Source organism: Carassius gibelio, chromosome A22 (genome assembly GCF_023724105.1).
Source record: "Carassius gibelio isolate Cgi1373 ecotype wild population from Czech Republic chromosome A22, carGib1.2-hapl.c, whole genome shotgun sequence".
In the NCBI taxonomy this organism is placed as follows: Eukaryota; Metazoa; Chordata; class Actinopteri; order Cypriniformes; family Cyprinidae; genus Carassius; species Carassius gibelio.
The window spans coordinates 14,880,374-14,902,048 of record NC_068392.1 but is presented as its reverse complement, the minus strand read 5'-3'; the positions used below and the strand labels follow the sequence as shown (position 1 = coordinate 14,902,048).

Below are 21,675 nucleotides of genomic sequence, written 5' to 3'. Positions count from 1 at the left end.
TCATTTTGACTCTACAAACTGTACAGTAAAAGTTTAAAAATAACAGTATAGGAAATAATAATACTAAATAGTGATATAATAATAATAAATTATAATACAGTAGATACAGTTTAGGCTATGCTGATTGCTTTTATATTAGGTTGCATTAGTATTTATTTTTACTAAAATATCAGTAAAATCACATTGTATATATACAGAAAAAACAAACAAATTCACATATAGAAAACACGAGAAATACTACCAGTTTTATTAATCATCTGTGCTTTTTTTATTTTAAGTTTACATCACTTCAGCAAAAGGGTTCAAATCAGTGCCACAGCAGCAGGTTACACAGTAGGTATAAAGTGAATAAATGCTTATTTTGGTCTCTGAACAACAGATCTGTAAGTCCAGTGTCAAGTATAAGTTATCACCAAGTTTTTGAAGAAAAGTGAACTGTAAATATGTAAAATATCATTAAACCAAACAAAAACACAACAAGGCAAATGAGAATGTAAGAGGTTTAAAAGTTATACTTGATGCATATTAGTTGCTAAAATGATCAGTATATTATACATTTTCTTAGATCATACTTTTTATACATCATAGCTATACTTCACAGATAATACCAGCGGCTGCTTTCAAATGTGCAAGTATGCGAGGTTATACATGACATGACAAATACACAAATGATAGAGAGACGGCACACAGAAATGTTATGAAGATCATTTCATAGTGTAAGGATAAATGCATCACAATTAGTAAATGAAAGGAACTACTCGGTATTCAGTCACAGTGGTTATAGTTTGACCATTATCGTCGCAAGTCCAATAAACTTCCAGGAAAAAAAAAGTCAGTTTCCCTTCCAATGTCACACATGATATAATAAACTAAATTAAGCTACATATCGATAAACAAGGAGTAAAAATACTGCTTTAAAGGAAGCACCGACTGCACCTTGATCAGACCAAATGACAAACACAGAACATGCTAACTTAGCAATTTAGCATAAATAAAATGTATTGCAATATAAAAATATATCACAGTTCAAATTTTGGATTGGGCACTGGTAGATCATATAAAATTACACTATGAAACCTTTATGTATGTTGTAATATTAACCTTGATCCAATTTGGTATTTATGATGCCTACAAAACATATGGGGAAAGCATGTTATTATGTGTGAGTGAGTGTGTGTGTGTGTGTGTGTGTGTGTGTGTGTTTATATATATATATATATATATATATATATTAGGGCTGTCAAAAATAGCGCGTTAACGCCGTTATTTAGTTGTTTGTCGTTAATTACGCCAAATTTTTTAACGCATTTCACGCATGCACAGTGTGACAATTTATTTAGGTAAGGAAAGTCTCGTCGATCTCAGCGAAAACAGCAGCGAGCCCCGCGACGAAAACACAGAAGAAGCTTAAGGTTATACCCCAGTTACTCTCAAATACATTCATGCCAAGCTCGATAAACAGAGACGACTTTGGTAGTTGATACGCTGGAGCTTCTTCCTGTTATAGCGTCCTGTGTTTCACACTGCGCATGCGCAGAACGCATACATGCAATGCAGCGAAAATTAAAGCTGTTTGGAAAAGCATATGCATTTTTACTTGGTTTTACTGGCACTTGAAGCCTTCAGAACGTGAAAATATCGATCCTAAAGTATTGTGGCAGAGCAAATAGACACCTCCCAAAAACAAGAGTGCCCAGAGTGCAGAGGGCGCATGTTTGTGTTTATGAGTTCATTCTTTCGAGTTTCTCTATGCATAATTTCATAGATATGTGGCTATATTTAACCACTGGTTCACCTAAAACTCTTACACTATCTGTAGTTAAATGGCATGGTTTGATATAGTGCTCAGGTAAATTTGATTAAGTAAATGTTAAACTTTTGAAATTCCGAAAAAAAGAACCACATATTGATGAATCAATACATGAAAATTATGTATCTGTGTCTTGTTATTTATCTTTTGGTATTAATTTCAGAAAAAAAAAAAAAAATGGTTAGGATTCAGGTGTAATTGCAAATAGTGATTAATCCTGATTAATCCACTGAAAATTCTGATTAATTTGATTAAAAATTTTAATCATTTGACAGCCCTAATATATATAATATATATAGCCCCTTTCACACTGCGATTCTGGAAAATACACGAGGTAATGTGTCCCAGCAATTGTTCCCGGGGCGCTAGATTTTGCCCCTTTCACACTGCCAGTGATTTCCCGGGATATGTGCGTGCTTTCACACACAACCCGTAAAGGTCCCGTAACGACACGTGACATCAGGGCGTGACGTGTAATGTACGAGTCGAAAACGCTAGGCACCTTATACTTTCACTGAAGCTGGCGAACGATCTCAGCGTCAGCGTGGAAAGTGAGGAACTAACTGATCTCTGCTTCATTACAGTTTGCACATGTTTTTTCATCGCAAACGTTGATCTTCCTTCAAAACGCCTGGTAAAAGAGTCACACGGAAACGTGCGTCTTCACTACGACACGCCCTTTACGGCATTAGTTCTGGCTTTTGGATCAATCCCAGGACGTGTTTGCGTTCACACAGAAGGCGACCCGGCAATTTTCTGGCAATTTTACGGGTCCAATGTGCAGTGTGAAAGAGGCTTATGTAGGATTGTCACCGAGTGGTTGAACTAGGTTTCACAAACCAAAACAGAGACTGAGGCCACGTCCACACGAAGCCTTTCGCCATCCAATCTTTTTTTCCCCCATCATTTCAAGAAATATCTGCATCCACACGAAACCACAAAACGATGTAGTACACATGCCAGACCACCATGTGGCGCTGTAATTCTACCAAAGAGATGCAGAAGAAAACTTGGACTATGCGCATAAACCCTTAGAACATGTAACAACACATTTATTAATTTGTGTTAATGTTAGTTAATAAAAAGACAGTCAGTGTCTGACTAGGGGCGAGACATGGGCTGATGACGTCATAGTTTCAGAAAATTTACGGATCCGCTGTCCAGACAAAACGGAAGGGTGGCCTTTTCAAATTTATCCACACCGGGACCCGTTTTTAAAAATGATCGGTTTCACTCTCCTAAAATGTTGGATCTGATTGGACAAAACGCCTATCTTATACAAAATGTATGCGTATACAGCGAAATGTGTCTCCATGTGGACGGGGCCTGACATTCCTGCATGGACGCACATTTTCTGAGGAGAATAACTGTAGCATTGTTTTTCAGCTAAACAAGTATGTTAACTTAGCATGTTTCTTAACCCTTGTGCGTTCCTCATTTGGACATCACACTCATGGTATTCGCGATCAAAAGTGACCGGACACCTAAAATTTAACTTCTTTTCTTCTGTAAAATAAATCTAATATATTTTTGTTCAAGAATATATTTTATTTTGTATTTTGAGAGAATTTTATGTTACTAATTAATATCTATTCAATAATTATTTTACATTTCTTCCTGTGAAAAAAAAAAATCTATATAAAAAAAAGCAGTATTTCAGATTAAAATAGAGACTAGGCCTTTAAAATCTAATTTTGGAAGGCAGAATAGCACCTCCTGGTGAGAGCAAAAAAAAAAAAAAAAAAAAAACTTTAATTCCTTGTGTCTGTTCTGATTTTAACCTCTTATTTCAGTCTTCTGACTCATTTTAGCTATATGGTTATGGCCATACCAATTAATTTGAGTATATATACACATTTGTATGTGTGTGTCTGGGAGTGTGTGTAAGTAAGTGTGTGTGAGTGGATGCATTTGATTCACACTCCTGATGTTTTGGAGTGTAACCACCTTTTTACTGCACTGTAGTCAAATGATTAATTTTATTTACATAGTTGCAGTGTTATAGTCATACCGGTTAATAGGTGTGTGTGTACGTGCGTGTGTGAGTTGGTGTGTAGATTTAGCATGTTTTAGAGTTTCACCCCTTTATTGCTGTGCAGTTCTTTTCTGCATTGTTTGTTCTGCATTTGTAGATTGTACGAACAAATTTTTATTTTTTTTCATTTCCCATACATTTCCAATGGTCGGTCATTTTTAGCCATGAGCCATTCGTGTGACAATTTTTGTTTTGTTTTGTTTTTACAACCACTTAGCTTTTTCGAATCATGCCCTCGTTTTTTTTGTGTGTTCATATATCAAGTGCCATAAAAGTAACCAAGTTTCATACCATTCTGGTGAAGCTCCGGTTTTTTAAAGTGACCGAAGACAGCACAAGGGATTTATCTGCAAACACATTATGGTTTTTATGCTTTAGTAGAGTCAAAACCGTACATACAGCAGCTTTAAATTAATTAACTGAACATGTCACAACAACAAACACACAACTGTAATCAGATTCATTATTTGTATAGGATAAATCAGTTATGCATATGAAGCAGCCAAAACCCTCTCCATCGCCCTCAGTCTGGAAGCTGTTGTCAGAGCTGCAGTAGATGCTGGCAGAGGGTCTGTATGACATCTCTGTGCTCATACAGATACATCTGAGTCTCCCACAGCATGTCAACTAACACTGCGTCACTGACCTCATCCAGCATCACCTCCTGAGACAGCTGAGGACTCAACCTGAAGCACAAGAACCAAGGTAGGAAGTGGAAGCCAAACAAACAAAAAAATTGGTTATAAAATTGAATGAAAGGTAGAAATGAAAAGAAACAAAATAATAGGAGGAAAAGAAATGAAAAAGACAGAGAGAAGGAAAACAGGAACGAAAGAAACAACATGAAATTAGTTGAAATCATATGTAGGAATGAAGGAAATAAAAAGAAGGAAGGAAAAATGATAGAAGAAGGGAAGAAATTTGTAAGCGAAATGAAGGAAGGATTTAAATTTAATTAAATAATAAAAAGGGAGAAATTAAGCAAAATAAGAAATTAAAAGGAGAAGGGAAGGTTGGGGAAAGGAAAGAATTATTGAACAAGAGAACATTAAATGAGAAGGAAAAAAGGAATGAAGATTAATGAAAAAGGAGTAAAGAAATGAGGAGATAAGAAATGACAATGGGAATGAATGAAATAAAAAGCAGGAAGGAACGCATTAGAAAGATGTAAATGATTGAAAGAGGCAAAAAATTAGGTGAAATTAGGTAGAAAGGAAGGAGGGAAGGTAGATGGATGCAGGAAAGAATGAAGGAAGAGTGGAAAGAAGAAAGTAAAAAATGGAAGGGAGGATGGAAGGAGGGAGAGACGAAAGGAAGGACAGAAAAGAAGGGTAGGTAGGAATGAAGAAAAAAGGAAACGAAGGAAGGAAATGAATGAGAAAGGAAATTATATAAAGAGAAGAAATTAAAGGAAGGAAGGAATGGAATAGATTTATAAAAAAAAATGAAGGAAACAAAATGAAATGATAGAAGCGGTGGGAGATATTTGAGGTCACAAGTCAAAAAAGAATTATAGTACACAATGATGTATAAAAGAAGAGAATAGAAGATGACAGACAGAAGGAAGAGAACCGAACAAGTGCAGAGATTTACAGAAACCGCAGAATAACTGTTCAAATGAGACTGTGAATCATGATCAGGTGCTCACAACTGACCTGTGATAGTTTATATCAGCCATCTCACACCACGCTCGGGCTCGGTCCACTGCACAACCGTCCGAGTCTGTACACTGACATAAACACACAAATACAAATCACGCATTTCATCAAGAATACCATCGGCACGACTCACTCCACCCAACACTAAGTGACTACAACTTGCACCTAAAACAATGGTGCTTTTATATAGACAATTGGAGGTTTTTGTGAGGTTTGTACACAAACTCACACAGTCCACAAGCATCTTGCCCAGCTCTTTGACGCCAAAGAAGGTCTTGGCCAGCTCCAGTGGATTTGAAGGCCTGAAAACGTCCACAGAGTTCACTGCCACCTGAGGAGGTTTACCGGTGCCCAATGAGACGACCGCGCCTAACCTGCACACTTCTGATTCACGGCCCTGGTGGAGTGAGAAAAAGATGCACGTTTGACTAGAATACATTTACAATTTCAACAGTGTCCAATAGATCCGAGTCAGAGCTGACACTGGGTTCCATTTAAAGCAGAAAAGTAGTCTGTTGAGTTCAGCTTCATCCGGCTCCACCACACCACACCCAACCTGCCCAATCACTTCTAAAAACTAGTCCAATCGCGTTTCGTTCCAGGCAATAAAAAACACTTTTTTTGGCAGGTTCCCTTGGTAAAATTAGCATTTTAGGGGCTAAACATCACTTTATTTGTATTGGGCTCACTTCGAACCGTGGACATGAAAAACAACCGCAGACTTGGCAACACTGGTTGGCCTTTACTACACAGAGCCGTAGTTCACTGACAAGCCACACAAAATCGATTACAAAATCACAGGCGATTCTTTGTCGATTTTGATAGCGATTCAGTGTAGCTTATCAGTGGACTATGGCTCTGTGTAATAAATGGTCTGCAGTCTTTTTTCATGTCCACGGGTTGAAGCGACCCCAATTCCAATAACGTTATTTTTAGCACCTAAAATGTGAATTTCACCAAGGGAACCCTGCCAAAAAACATGTATTTTAACCCAGGGACGCAATTTTTCACCGGAGAACCTCCTGGAAACACAATTGGGCTAGTTTTGAGAAGCAAGTGGGCAGGATTTGTTTTGAAAACCTGGCAACCCCGATCTGAATGCACGTGCTGGAGATGTACTTCTAATCACAGTAGCACTTTTAATGATGATGCTCATGAAAATCGCATTCGATTTTATTTCACAGCCCTATCTGACATTTAACAATTTTAGTAGGCTATTGATCAATCTTTGAACTGATAAAAATTATGTTGGAATAAAATACAATTGAAATTAATGAAAAAATCATATGATTTGGCAACATGATGCAGAAAGTGTTAAAATTAGTCCAACATGACATTATGACACATTATCATTAGGCATTAATTATGAATGGCGCATGCAGTTAAAATAGTTTTGCCATTTATGTGCTCTTAAAGATAATTTCTAAAAAAAGAAAATCAGGGGCACAAGGCAGGGAGCGACACGAAGAAGAGAAGCAGAAAAATATCAATATAGAGTTAAATCACAAGTTAACGATTTTATTATCTTATAAATACGGGGCCTCTTGAGGCCAGTGATGCCAACTTGCAGACCAACTTTGAAAAATCGTACTTGGAGCAAACATTAGGTGCACTGTCTTCAGATGGCGAAAATTAACACACAAATAAATACCAAAGCATACTTCGGGCTTTAGGACACATCTGATTTTCAAAACCCATTCTGAGAAATCCACTGTATTTTTGGGGATGAATGAATTATCTGCTGAATTTTTATATAATAATAACTAAAACCAATTTTACGAAATTTTGTTGACAATACAATGAAACGTGTTGCAAAAGTAAGTCTTGAACAGGTCATTCTTGTGACCAAATTTGTGAATCAGACCTGTGCTTTCAGGGCTTTGTTGTACTGGTGTATTTCTGTCATGGCATCTAGCGTTGGGTTATTGGCCAGCAGCCCTCCATCCAGAAAACGACCCATTGGCCGAAAGTAAGTGGGAGCAGCTCCACTGGATCGGGCGGCACGCCAAACTAATTGCTCTGAAAGAAAGAGGAAGTGACTGAGCGAGAAAACCAAGAGAGCACAAGTTGATTAGCCTCCCACGAACAAAGTAACGACTGCTTAGTTCCAACATTGGGTACGACTGCGCACCAAACACCAGTAATCATGCATACTGTGACCTTTCTGTTCCACATACACACTCTCTCTCTCTCTCTCTGTCTCAAAAAACACACACACCTTCATCCGTCACCTTCCTACGCTTTCTGGGAGGTCGAGTATATCCTAATACCAAAAGATCTTCGTCTTCCCACCCTGTAACAGTCACAATGAAGCTTTTACGCCTTATTTGAGATTGAGGATAACTAAGAAACCCAGAGCACGAACATAAACATTTTTACCGGCACAAAGATAATTAGTGTAACGACATCCCGAGAATGAAAGTATGCAGGAGAATTACCCTTCGGCACAGTAAGGGGTTGAAATGTGGCTGTAGATGTGTACGGAGGGTCTCTTTGGAGGGCTGGTGGGTCGTAATTACGAAACAGATGCAGTTCACCAGGATGTCTGTCAGCGAGAACGCTAGTCACCATTACTCTGAGGAAAACAGAGAAGATAAATTAAAAACAAGCCTTTTCTGAAGAATATGTGTGATGTAGGCTTGTGCAAAACTCGCTGGCCCTGTTCCAAATGGTTTTCAGGAGTATCAAACTCAAAGCAAAAATATAAGTAACTGTCCTCAAGACCACAAGTACATATGAAGTGTGCCATCTGGGACAGGACCAACGCTGACAGTTGGTGTTTTGTTAAGGTGTTTGGGTTGCCTATGGTTTATCAGGCAGTTGGTGTTCGTAGTATATAAACTAAGGATGTTAACTGTTCACTCAAGTCACGATTTGATTCACAGTTTTGATTTCACGATTAAATTGACCTATTTAAAAAAAATAAAAAACACATTAAGAAGAAGGGTGTTGCTAGGTTAGTATGGTTGGTGGTGTGTTCAGGGTCTTCACCGAGACATTTCTATGTAGTTCTGGGTGTTTGTTATAGTAGGGCATTGCTAGGGTGTACAAGTTTGTTTCTAGGGCACTGGGGCATTTTTGCTAGGTTATTTGCTAGGCTTTAGGTGGCTGTTAGGGTGTTCTGAGTCTTTGCAAGGGCATAGCTAAGAAGTTATGTTTGCTAGCCAGTTGTTAGGGTGTTTGGGGTGGTTTAAGGATATTGCTATAATGTTGTGAATGGACACATGGGCATTTAGGCTGATTGCCAGAACATTGGCAGTAAGGACATTGCTAGGTTCTGAAATTCAGAGGGGTTTCTAAGGAGTTATCAGGGCATTTCAAGTGGTTTCAAGAATATTGCTTGGTTCTGAATCATCACACTTGTATTTTGGGAGGTTATCAAGCTGTAGTTGATCTGAGTGGTTGCTAGGTCATTGGTTGGGCATTCTGGTGATTGATAGTGGATTGCTAGGCAGTTGTTTTTATGTTATGTTGTTGCTAGATAATAAGTGGGTGGGTGTTTCCATACCGTTTGTTTTCGTTAAAATCCCAAACCTTAAATAAAAGTACCTTGGGTGAGTGACATCCGCCATCTTGGTATTTTCTCCAAACTCATTCTTGAGAAATTCCTCCAGAGGGCCAGACTCATACGGCCGAGAACCTTTAAATACCTGTTCCTTCATCCTGAAGTACAGACAGCGCAGATATTCCATTGATTTACCTGCTCACAAATACAACAAACACAATTATACTGACGCACACAGTCGACAAGAACATATTTTATAATTATATATCAAAGATCATTCTGTTCTGGATGCTGATTGGTCAGTGTGATGTTATAAATAGGAAATACTACATCAAATACCATGTATAATAGCTAGGGCCAGTATGCCGCCAGTGCTAGTCCCAGACACCCAGTCAAACAGTTCCCTGATGGGCCGTCCTGCTTCTTTCTCCAAAGCGATCAACATTTGGATCAGAACCAGTCCCTTTATTCCACCACCATCTAGACACAGCAATCTGTCCATTCTTGAGAAAAAGAAAAGCAAGTGAGCAATCAATCCTGTGTAGGCTGGTTCTCATCAGTGTTAAATGTATGTGACATACTTCTTGCTTCCTGTCTGGAGCCCATCGACCTCTGCAAATCCACGACTCATGGCCGTGACAGCTACCGCCACATGCATGATGTCATCAAACCCTGTGGACCAATTATGGGTAAGAACGGTACAACTGATGGCAGGTTGACTCTATCATAGATTTGCAATACCTAGAGACCGCTGTTGCAATAAGTGTGATACACAAGCATGGCCGCCGTCAAACTGGAAAGGTCAAGATCCACCCGTAAAAACACATGCAAGTGATGATGCAACAAGCACCATGCTTTATCAGCATTCTCAAATGTGAAACACTACCCTCTGTTGTCTCGCCGGTTTGCATCATAGGCTGTACACTGTCATGGCATTTGTATATGTGTAATTATAGTAGACTGGTGAGTGATTGTTTGAGTTCAACCCAAAATGTTGACCTTTCCAAGATGGCAGCTGCTACTGACAAATCTGAATGAGTCAAACGGGGCATCTAGGTATGCAAATCTGGTTTTTATGACCAAAGGAAGCTATAAAAAAAAAAGAAAATTGTGCCAAAATATACTTATTTTACTGAATATATCTGCATTTTACGCTTTTTTTATACCTGCATTTTACATTTTTACACTTAGAGTGTCCTGTTGTTAGCTTAGCAACATGCTAACACCAGAACATTATTAAAATCAAATCGTGAGTCGAGTGCTCTTTATGTGAGGAACCCCATTTGCATAACACAAGAGCTGCTGCCAATGTAAAACATTCCAAATCGGCCACTCAACAGCCTAAGTAGGCAGTAGCTAACCAGGTTTTGGAACAAAGTCACACATGTTCTTCTGAACACTTCTTAAAACACAACATAAAAAGTACAGAAGACGACTGAAGGACAGAGGTGAAAGATACTGGCGGGAAAGCAGAAAGTTCGGGGGCGGGGGCTTTACCTATGCCAGGAGGCGGAGCTTTGACGACACTCAGGACAGGGCTGTTGTGGGAGGGGGGGTTGCACCGCTCGGCCCCTACACTACACAGCATGTTCAAGAGCACCTTACGGTTGGGACCTTCAGCAGAAGCGCAGGATTAGACACACACATGCCGTCACACACACACGGAAGAAAGAAAGAGTATGTGTTAACTGAATGCATGAATGACAAAACAAAAGAGCATGACATTTCATTCTTGTAGTCAAAAACTATCACGACACGCAGGCTGTTACATGCAATCACAAGAATTTCTACAACCAGTCGAAACATCAGGAACTATCAGACAGCTTCTGCCATTTTTTTCCAGGCGAGTCTAACACTTTTTGTGTATAATAATAATAAAAAAAATAATACATACATATTTTTTAAATAAATAAATGTATATATTTAAAATAAAGTAAATCAATTTATTCATAAATGTATTTTTCACAGAAACATAATTAACAATATTTAATTTAAAATTGTAATGAATAAAAAAAATTTTAAAAAAATTTAACAAAAATATATTACTTAAAATAAATAAACAAATGATAATAACAACACAAATTATGTTATGCTTGCATGCAAACCCCTCAAAAGATGTCATGCAGCACACTTAAACAAAAAGCTCAGTGACTGAAGAGCTTGAATACACTGGTGACTGTTCTGCTAGCCTTCGACTGGGTGTCTAATCTCACATCTCTCTCACCCTTGCTGGTACGGGCTGCGATGAGTCCCGGTGTCTCTCCCAAGTCATTGTGAACTTCCACATCTGCTCCAAACACCATGAGAGCTTTGATCAGGTCCATGTGGTCCAACTGAGAGTCCAGAGGTTACAGCATACAAGAAAAAAAAACTGAAAAAAGTGCTCTATACCAACAATTTATGTTAACTTTCAAAAATCTATATATTCAGTCAACTAGAGTGTGATGACAGTTGTCCTAAAATCTCATTTTTATCCTTTAAGGAGTGTCACACTGTTCCACAAAAGTGGTTTTATTTGTTTGCAAAAATTAAATTTGACTTAGTTTTGTACCCAGAGTAGTTTCCGATAAATATAACTACTGCAATTTCTTTCATTGAAATAAAGCTAAAATTAAATATTAATATTAGATGATGTCTAATACTATAACTGGTTTAAGATTAAGTACTTATTAAAGTATTCATTTGGAAGTACTAAATTAAAGTTGAAATAGAAATATAGCACAAAAAAACAAAGATTAAAATGCAACTAAAACTTAAATGAAAACAGAAAATATAAAAAGCATTATAATTAAATTAATATAATTACATTTCTTATATGAAAATAACACTGTACCAGTATTCTCATGACAAAAAAAAACATAATGCAATTATACAATTTTACATTTGAGATTTCTGAATTTTTAATAACCGTGTTTTATTTTTAGTCATCATGCAATAAATACAAACTTTCATAAATTAATACACAGATACATATTAATAATAAAAAAAAAATATATTGTAATACAAAAATTATTTAATAAAAATTGCATAAATAACAGGCAGAATTGATTTTACACAAACACACAGAATATAAAAGTTTTATATTTGTACATCTAGATTGAGGTGAAATATGAGCCATAAATGTTCTTGACAGGCTTTATGAAATACTCTCTCATACCTTCATGGCGAGGTGCAGTGCTGTGTTTCCATCCTGACCCTTAATGTTGGGGTCGGCTCCATGGGTCAGCAGTGTCATTGCGGCCTCAAAGCGCCCCCTCTTGGTCAGGATGTGTAACGGACTCTCTCCTGTCTTGCTCAGGTAGTTGATATTACATCCTCGATCCAGCAGCACACGGCTCATCTAGAGAGAGAAAACCGGGGAAAGTCATGCATCTAACACTCAGAATTCCTCAAGCACAAACAGCAAAGGGAAGTGTTTCTGACCTCGGCAGTCTTGGCCCAGTGAAGAGGTGTTCCTCCATAAATCGGATCCTCCGCGAGAAGTTGATTTGGGTTGGTGTTTAAAATTACTTCGGCACAACTAGGAGGAGTGAGACTGAGTAAGAAGCCTGCATGTCAATTATCATTTAAAAAAGCAAAGACAAGATTCTTGTTCTGCACCTTTTCGCACTAAACTTCATGGTGGTGTGAACTGGATAGCCATTGCTTCCCATGACGTCACAGCGGGCTCCGCCACCCAGCAGGCCTTTGACCGCCTCGACCTTCCCGAGACGGCATGCAATGTGCATTGGGGTTTCCCCAGCAGCGTTCAGCTCATTCACACCCACGCACATCTGTGCACACAAAACCTACGAGCGACAAAACCAAAAAATACAATCATAGACACTCGAATTTGGCATTCTGCAGATAGCATGTAAGCCCTTAGTTGACCTCTGACCTCTATAACACCAGCAGAGTCTTGTTTAGCAGCGCAGTGCATGGGCGTCTCTCCGTTCTTGTCCTTGATGTCCGTGCGAGCCTGACACTCTTCCAGGAGCTCACGCACGCAGCCCACATCTCCTCTCTCGCACGCAAGGTGCAGCGGGGTCTGACCCTGGGCGTCACGGGCGTTCATCTGACTGCAAGGGGCCACAAACAATGTTTTAGATTTTGTACTTGATTTAAAGGGTTAGTTCACCCAAAAATCACAGTGATGTCATTAATAACTCACCCTCATGTCGTTCCAAACCCGTGAGACCTCCGTTCATCTTCGGAACACAGTTTAAGATATTTTAGATTTAGTCCGAGAGCTCTCAGTCCCTCCATTGAAGCTGTGTGTATGGTATACTGTCGATTAGAGGTCGACCGATATTTGATTTTGCCGATACCGATAACTAGGTTGGACCACACTGGCCAACACCGATTAATTAACCGAAAGTTTTTAAAATGGATACTGGAAAAAAAAAAATATTATTTACAATAAAAAGTGGTAGTAATAATTATAATAATAACAGTCATAGTAAATGTTGAAATTACCACACTGTAATAGGGCCCTATGAAATCTGTTTAATTTTTTTCCTTTTTTCATTTCCAAATTCTGTTATTTAATTTTTCTGGATTCAGTTTTTTCCATCTTAATTTTACTCCACTCCTTTTTTAACAGTTAAATTAAAGTTTATTCATCATAAATTAAGTCTAATTAAATAAAATCATGAAACTTACACATTTTCAAATAAGTTTAATAAAATGAAAGTATGAAATGTTTTGTTTCTCACCATATTTTTTTATTGTTACCAAATTCTGTTTTAGCATGTCTAATTATTTTGAATGCAGAAAACAACTTTATTTCTTTTTTCTTAAAGAAGCATAATGATTTTTCCCCCCTCAAAAATTCTGTGTGTATTTACATTTTTATTGTTATCAAATCAAGGCATGAAACATGCATTTTATTTGTTTTTAATTACTTAAAGTTAAACAAACTTTTTTTTGGCAAACAAGGTGATTACTATTAAAATTAAAACATGGAAGAAATGTTGTGTGATTATTCCTTAAAAATAAAGCTCGTTTCATTTTAGTAGTAGTAGTAGTAGTAAACTATGTACATTCTACTGAACAATAGACTTAAATTTTGTTCAAAATAAATGAATACCTCTACAATTCTGTGCATGTGATATGATGCTTTTTCTCAAATGAAACGTTCAGATGCTCATGAAGTGACTCTCAGAGCAGTTCTGGAGATGTTCTTCATGTGTTTTCATCTTCATTTAGTGAGACGGCAGACACTGAAATCACCGCAAGCGTCACACGCGCTAAACTGTGAATTCCATTTATATGAATGGATTCCACGATTCCGGTGGCGTTTTCTGCATCGCGGAAATCATAGAGCCCTACAATTATACCGGCACAATGTATACTCTCAAACTAGAACTGCTTCTATTATTGAACACACAAGTGATCATCTAATCAATATAAAAGAGCAGCGCAGAGTCTAGAAGAACTTATTTGTATCACACACACTCAGGATGCGTCGCGTTTAACTCGAGCAGTGGTCTAAAACAGTTTATTTATTCACCAAATGGACACAAGTTGACTTCAAGAATGAACAATGAGCCAAAGATAAGTTTGAAGTTCAGTGTTTAAAAAACGGTGCAAAAGTAAAGAGCGATCTATATTATAGCTCTATAAATGAAGCATACAGACTTTATTAGAGCCATGGAAATGCTCAATATATAATTCATTATGTACAGTAACAACGACGAATATAATGTAATTTAATTTTAAACTATGTGAATGGCACTCTGAGGCGCGTCAGTATTTTCTGAAGTGTCCCTCTCCGTTCAGCATGCAGCATCACGTGTCTAAACAGAGAAAACAGAGCCTTCTCAGCAGCTCCAGCAAGGGAAAAAACGCGGAAAACTATCGGCATGGATTTTTGCCAATAACCGATTGTTCCAGCAATCAACTATCGGTACCGATGAATCGGCAAAACTGATAAATCGGTCAACCTCTGCTGTCCATGCTGTCCAGGTCCAGAAAGGTAAGAAAAACATCATCAAAGTAGTTTATGTGACATCAGAGGGTCAGTTAGAATTTGTTGAAGCATCGAAAATACATTTTGGTCCAAAAACAGCAAGAACTACGGCTTTATTCAGCATTGTCTTCTCTTCCGTGTCTGTTAAGAGAGAGTTAACTGCAGTTTAGTGATATCCGGTTCGCGAACGAATCATTCGATGTAACCGGATCTTCTTGAACCAGTTCTTTAAATCGAACTGAATCGTTTGAAATGGTTCGCATCTCTCTCCTCGGTTCTCGAATCGGACGGGTCTGACAGAAACAGTTCTTGACTCGAGAACGAGTCAACTGTTCGTTCGTTATCTGTCTCGGCTCGGTGTTCATCTTCAGTTCTCTCTTCACATCAGTTCAGTCAGTGTACTGTTTGAGTAAATGAATTACTCCGGGATATTGGTTTGTTTGAACTCAGAGAGAGTGTCAGCCACATTAAAAAAGTCAACAGCTTAAGTCATTTGTGGATTAATGCTTATTGGAGACGTGAACAGTTTAAAATGATTCAGTTCGTTTCAGTGAACTGGTTGAAGAAGATCCGGTTACATCGAATGATTCGTTCGCGAACTGGATATCACTGGATATCACTGATGTCACATGGACTACTTTGATGATGTTTTCTTACTTTTCTGGACATGGACAGTAGACCGTACACACAGCTTCAATGGAGGGACTGAGAGCTCTCGGACCAAATCTAAAATATCTTAAACTGTGTTCTGAAGATGAACGGAGGTCTCACGGGTTTGGAACGACATGAGGGTGAGTTATTAATGACATAATTTAGATTTTTGGGTGAACTAACCCTTTAAAGTTTAGAATCAGAATAATTGTTTTTAGGTTAGTTTGAAAATAGTTTGGTTTTTGTAAACTATTTATATATAATATTTTAAATCATAAATTTAATATAATTAAAAATAGAATGTGGAAACTTCACAGATTTAGTGTTTACGTGTCCTTTGAACTTAGTCCTTTTCTATCTCACCTCAAAACGTAATTGTGTTTGAGACAGTCTCTCAGTCCAGTATCCACAGCGATGTGAGCCGAGCTCCAGTCGGGGTGATTCCGCACACAGTCTACGATCGGCTGGAACATTTCAGGTTTCAGCGGTGGGCGGAGCATCTCATAAAATGGGCGGAGTTTGAGGGCATACTGAGGGAACCAATTCATGGCGTCTTCCTCTGAAGCAACCTGGAACATCCTGAGCACAAAGAGAGCACATCCAAAATTCAGGAAACTCAGTTATGATGAGCTGATGAAGTTCATGAAAATGAAAAGCCATATTCAGGGTGGTGGCGTGATTTAACAAGAGTGTGGATCCACAATGGTTCTCTGTGGTAAAGGCTTCCCACTGCTGGATACAGGCATGTGCTGATGGGAAAGCAAACCTATTTGACATAATGTTAAAGAGATACTCCACCCCAAAATGAAATGTTTCATTGATCATAACGTTACGGTTGAACTATTGATGGCAGATGGACTTTTCTGACAACATCTTTCATACCTTCATGGACCTTGACAGTGTAACAGTCTATGGGGCAGTCTCAAGCCTCCTGGTTTTTCATCCAAAATATCTTCAATTGTGTTCTGAAGATGAACGAGTTGTTACGACAGGGGGGTAAGTGATTACTGATAAAATTTTCATTTTGGGGTGGAATTTCCCATTAAGTAATATGGGAGTGCACAATTATGATGAAATCACAGGACCGTTGAGACTTTTGCAGGAATCCAATTTATTGACTGAAGATGGGTTGCGCTGTATTGTGCGTCTTAACTAAAAGAGTCTCACCTCAGAGCCACAGATGAAGATTCGGGGCAGAGAAGCAGACAGTCCCATGAATGGCTGTGTTGGTTCCTGTACAAGACCAGCCTGCCTTCCTGTTTCAGTAGCACTTTGCCATTATAATCCGACAGCTGCACATCCCTCACACGGTATGGGTTGGAGAACAGAGTCGACACGGAGCTCACCGTGTCCAATATACGGCCCAGGAACTGCATGGTGACCTGAGGTAAGAGAGGGAAGTGGAAAGCTGATATATATATACACACACTACGGTGCCTGTGAGAGGGTAAGATTTTAATTCGAGGAAACATCATATTAACTTGTGGGAACATCGTATGATGACGACCTGCGTGACCATAGCAAGCCGGGATTATCAGAGATTTATTCATTAATATTTTATTTTGAATCATGAAATTAATTTTTTATTATAGAAAATACCATATGCCTTCGCTACTGGACTTTATTATGTGCGATAGTCAGCATTCAAATCAAGTTTTTACAGTAGGCTATTATTTACAAAAGTATTCAAAACGTTAAGTAAAGAGATTGAAATGAAGCAAAAAAAATATTACAAACAAATATAACCAATAATAATAGTCTAATAATAATAATATACAAATATTAAAGGGGGAAAAGACGATCAGTTAATGGACTTACAAGACTGTAGGAGGCATAAAAATGTTTTCTTGTAGGCCTATTTAATATTATGCACTACATGTAACATTTCTCCATGATAAACTTCATTTGAATGCTGACTTCTGCACATAACAGTGGTGACTCCAGGATTTTTTGTTGGGGGTGCTGAGGAGGGGTTTAATCAATGTTCCCTCTAAGCCGCAGAAGAAATATGTGCCACGCACATGCAAAAATGAGTTGCGAAAGCTATTTCATAGTATTTTTAGTAAAAACAGAAGAATTGCAATGTTCGGGTTAACTGCTATAAAGTTGATGTCACTATAGGGTAAGAACCGGTGAATGCGGTTTACAGGTTCTATAGAAAGAGAATGATGTGCTCCAGAAACCGAATAGGGTAGTTCAGTGGGCCGTGTGGATGAAATAGCTCTAATCATGTAAATGCGGTGTGTTGTGCAAACTACACTTCATAGGGATGTTTAGATAGCTATAGAAGAATTCATGTTCAAGCTTTTTTTCTTTGAAAATATTTAAATTGCAGATCACAGTTTAAATGCTTCAGTTTGTTTTGATATTATATTAGATTATGTTAGGCCTACATTATGAAACTAATAAATAATTGACCTTGTTTTTTAATGGAGTCACTTATGCTCATCAAGGCTGTTTTAATTAGATTAAAATTAAAGAATAAAAAAAACAGTAATATTGTGAACTATTAGGCTATTGCAATTTCTAAGGCCCCGTCCACATGGAGACGGAGCTTACCCCAATCCGATCTTTTTTTTTCCTCGTCTCAAGAAATATCCGCGTCCACACGAAACCGCATAATGATGTAGTATACATGCCAGACCAGTATGTGGCGCTGTAATTCTGACACAGAGATACACTAATAACAGAGAAGAAGACTTGGACTATGCTCATAAACCTTGCGCGTGGTACAAAAACGAACATGGAACAATACATTTATTAATCAGTGTTAATGTTAGTTAATAAAAAGACAATCGTTCAGTGTTTGTTCATGTTTTTGTTGCTGTTACGGGACGTAGAGGTGTCTGACTAGAGGGGAGACGTGGGCTGATGACGTCATCGTTTCAGAAAATATACGGATTAGCCGTCCAGACGAAAATGCAAAGACGGCATTTTCAAATTTATCCACTCTGGGACCCGGTTTTCAAAAGATAGCGGTTTCACCTTGCGAAAACGCCGGATCCGTGTGGACGAAACGCCTATCCGATAAAAAATTTGTGCCTATTCACAGAAACGCGTCTCCGTGTGGACGGGGCCTAATATTTGAATATTTACAATATATTTATTTAATCATGTGACACTGAAAATTCAGCTTTTATTCATAGGAATTAATTATATTTTAAAATATTTAAAAATATAAAACTTTTATTTTAAATTCCAATAATATTCCAGTATTTATCATCAAATAGATAAAGCCTTGACGAGCCTAAGAAACTTCTTTTTTTTTTCATTTACTGATTCCAAACTTTTGAATGGCAGTGCATTGTAAAAAATAAATTCTTATTCTTAGAAAATCATATAGTTACATCAAGGGTCAAATAAATAGAAATGGCACATATATAAAATAAATAGCACATCAAAGTTAAAAGTTACACAATATTTTTGTGTGTCCGCTGTACAGGTGTGGTATAAAGATTGTTTTTGCTCAGGTTATCGAAATGTCCATCCACTAGAGAAAAGTTTTGCTCGGCAAAAAAACAAAAACAAACAATTAAATTGAGTGAAATTAATGAACGTCTATATGCTTCAGCTACATGTATCTAAATAGCATGCAAATCCAGCCATCTTGTGTGTTTTTTTAAACAGCTTACAACAGCTTCTCATATGACACGGTTATTAGCAATGTAACTTCTTATGCCAACTACCAAATATGACGCTTACAAATTAATACAATTTAGGAACGCACATAGGAAACAGAGAAAGTAGGGATTTTTTTTCATTGTTTTACTAAATTTTTCACACTATTTAGTCTGGTTTTTTTCTGACCAATTGTCAGTCATTCTCAAAGCAAACTGGCAGGAAAACATGGTAAATAAATTCTAATTCTAAGTGCAAACAATTCATACAACTATTTACACACAGTTGCATAATGTACAGGTACGCCCTCTGGTGGTGCCCCGCGATAACCTCCCCGTGCTGAGATCACGCGTCAACAATAGCAATATTAAGAGGATTTAGCATTTCCAATTATTGTAGTCATGTTACATTCTTCTTATTATTAGGCCTGTTATTATTAGTAGTAGCAGGTTACTTTAATTATTTAATTGCATAAAAATATTACCCCCAAATTTTTCATAGCGCAGTCAAGAATGGAAATTGCGAGCAGCTTTATTTCGTGCACTGATTTCCAAAAACAACCTGAAATACGTCTCTTCTCATGTTTTTCACTATACGGACCACAAGACAAATATTAAAGGGGTAATGTAAGACAGTTATATACCCTTATCAACATATGTTGAAGTAGTTTAGTCTCTCATTGTCTCGGAGAACATGCATTGTGCATATAATGCAGCCTTTGAAAGCTTTGTCAGTTTTTTTACTTTCACTTTCTCTGCAGTGACCTGATTGATGTGGCATAACTCTTGCACAGTTTGAGAGTTGACTTGCTTGTGTTGCTTGACCCCTCCCCCATAATATCAAATGTTTATAGGCCACATATTAGGCACTTTTTTATTTTTAACATTTAAACGTCTTAAAGTGACACCAAAAAACAGGAACGTCATTAGAAAATCCTTGGTCAGGGGAGCTGTGTCTGGGCTAAGTAAGTTTCTGATGGGGCTATAACACAGAAATGTAGTAATTTTACAATAAATTGATATAATAAAATAATTAAACTGTGTTTCACAGTCAATATGTGGCTATTTGGCTATGTTTAAAACAAGGTAAAGCACACTTTTAGATAAACCAGGCAACATCATAAATGGACTGGACTGCTTGTAATAAAGATTTAAATGCAAAAGAAAAGGCACTAGAGTCGACTTGTTTCTGTCAGTGGGGAGTTTTAATTTAAAATGTTTGTGATAGCCTACTTTTAACACGAAATGTAGGCTATATAATGTGTTTAAATGAGTGGCAACTTGCTTGTACAACAGTTTATATAAACCTAGAGGTCAAATGCATGAATAATAGGATGTTTATATTTATTTAAACTAGTATCTATGAAAGATTTTTACTGTACTGTGATAAAAGAGGAGCACGATGGTGAAAATGTGTCTAATTAATACTTTAAGAAGCATGAACTGATGTACTAATAAACTGTATTCCAATGTCCAGCAGAGTTTTAGCTTTAAGGGTGGCTAATGTAAATGATGAAATGAGAGCTGACTACAGTCCTCGGCAGGGACGGGACATCTCTACTGTTAGCGATCAATGATTAGCTGGGCTGATAATGAGGTGTATTTTAGTGTATCACTCGTGTAGCCTGCAACCGAAATGATCACCTAAGCTGTTAGTATTTCACAGCCCGCCGTTTATTCGTTGGGTTTAGACTATCACTATTCAACTGATAAAAAACACAACTTGTTTCTTAAAAGGCTGCCTGCCACAACCCGGCTAAACCGTCATTCATCCGGGCACGACCACTTGATAAGTCGGCAACAGCTAGCACTCGTTTTAAACCAAATACCACAATTAATCTTACATTTTGACTGAAATATTACATTGTATACTTCGCTAAATGCCTTACCTTTTCGCTATTTCATTAACCCGTTCGGAAGCGGATAACCAGACTCAGCAGACCGCTGACTTTTGACGGGTTACACTCACATCAACAATCACTGCGTCACAACCAGCCTTGTGCAGACTTGACTGACAGACATAGTAGCCAATCAGTAACCGAGTTTCCAGTGAGCAACCGCGATTCCAGCCAATGAGGCTGAGGGGGCGTTTATTGTCGACAAAAAAAGCAGCTTATTTAGGACTCACGCATATAACATATTTAATAAGGGCTTTTTTTTGTTTTGCGTTTGATAACGAAACCAAATTCTTTATAAAAAATTGCTGTAAACTATTTTTTTTAATAAAACAAAAATAAAACTCTCAAAATAAACAGTAGGTAACGTTTATCCGCAGTACGTCTAGGCGTTTCCTATCAGATGTCAAATAGATGTTTAGAAAGGTGTTAATTGTCTGTTAGAGATCGCTTACATGTATTCTAAACATCATAAACATCTTAAAGACATCTTCTAAACGTGCTCAAACCAGCAAAATAATAAAAAAAAAATCACCACTCTCTTATTGAGATAC

General features: G+C 37.7%; 1 protein-coding gene across 2 annotated transcripts; it reads right to left on the bottom strand.

The window, feature by feature from the left end:
* Nucleotides 1-244: 244 nt before the first annotated feature.
* On the bottom strand, nt 245-21,260 carry LOC127943243 (85/88 kDa calcium-independent phospholipase A2). Of its 2 annotated transcripts, XM_052539561.1 has the most exons (18): nt 21,116-21,260; nt 16,777-16,991; nt 15,973-16,188; nt 12,886-13,066; nt 12,609-12,796; nt 12,432-12,528; nt 12,166-12,348; nt 11,233-11,341; nt 10,506-10,622; nt 9,590-9,680; nt 9,348-9,511; nt 9,053-9,203; nt 7,942-8,078; nt 7,722-7,796; nt 7,368-7,522; nt 5,733-5,900; nt 5,501-5,574; nt 245-4,531 (listed from the first exon to the last, which is right to left on the bottom strand). In XM_052539561.1, exons 2-18 carry the CDS (start codon nt 16,983-16,985, stop codon nt 4,387-4,389), a joined length of 2,460 nt encoding a protein of 819 aa, XP_052395521.1. In that variant the 5' UTR covers nt 16,986-16,991; nt 21,116-21,260; the 3' UTR covers nt 245-4,386. The 2 variants fall into 2 exon arrangements, with proteins under 2 accessions (XP_052395521.1, XP_052395522.1); XM_052539562.1 differs by lacking the exon at nt 7,722-7,796.
* Between the last annotated feature and the right edge of the window lie 415 nt (nt 21,261-21,675).

Excerpts from the sequence above, each read along its gene's own strand:
- LOC127943243 (XM_052539561.1), bottom strand. The coding sequence starts at position 16,985 with ATGCAGTTCCTGGGCCGTATATTGGACACGGTGAGCTCCGTGTCGACT. Across the intron at positions 9,204-9,347 it reads GGCCCTAGCTATTATACATG|GTAAATCAATGGAATATCTG; the intron begins GTATTTGATGTA and ends ATTTGTGAGCAG. Across the intron at positions 7,797-7,941 it reads ACCCCTTACTGTGCCGAAGG|GGTGGGAAGACGAAGATCTT; the intron begins GTAATTCTCCTG and ends TGACTGTTACAG.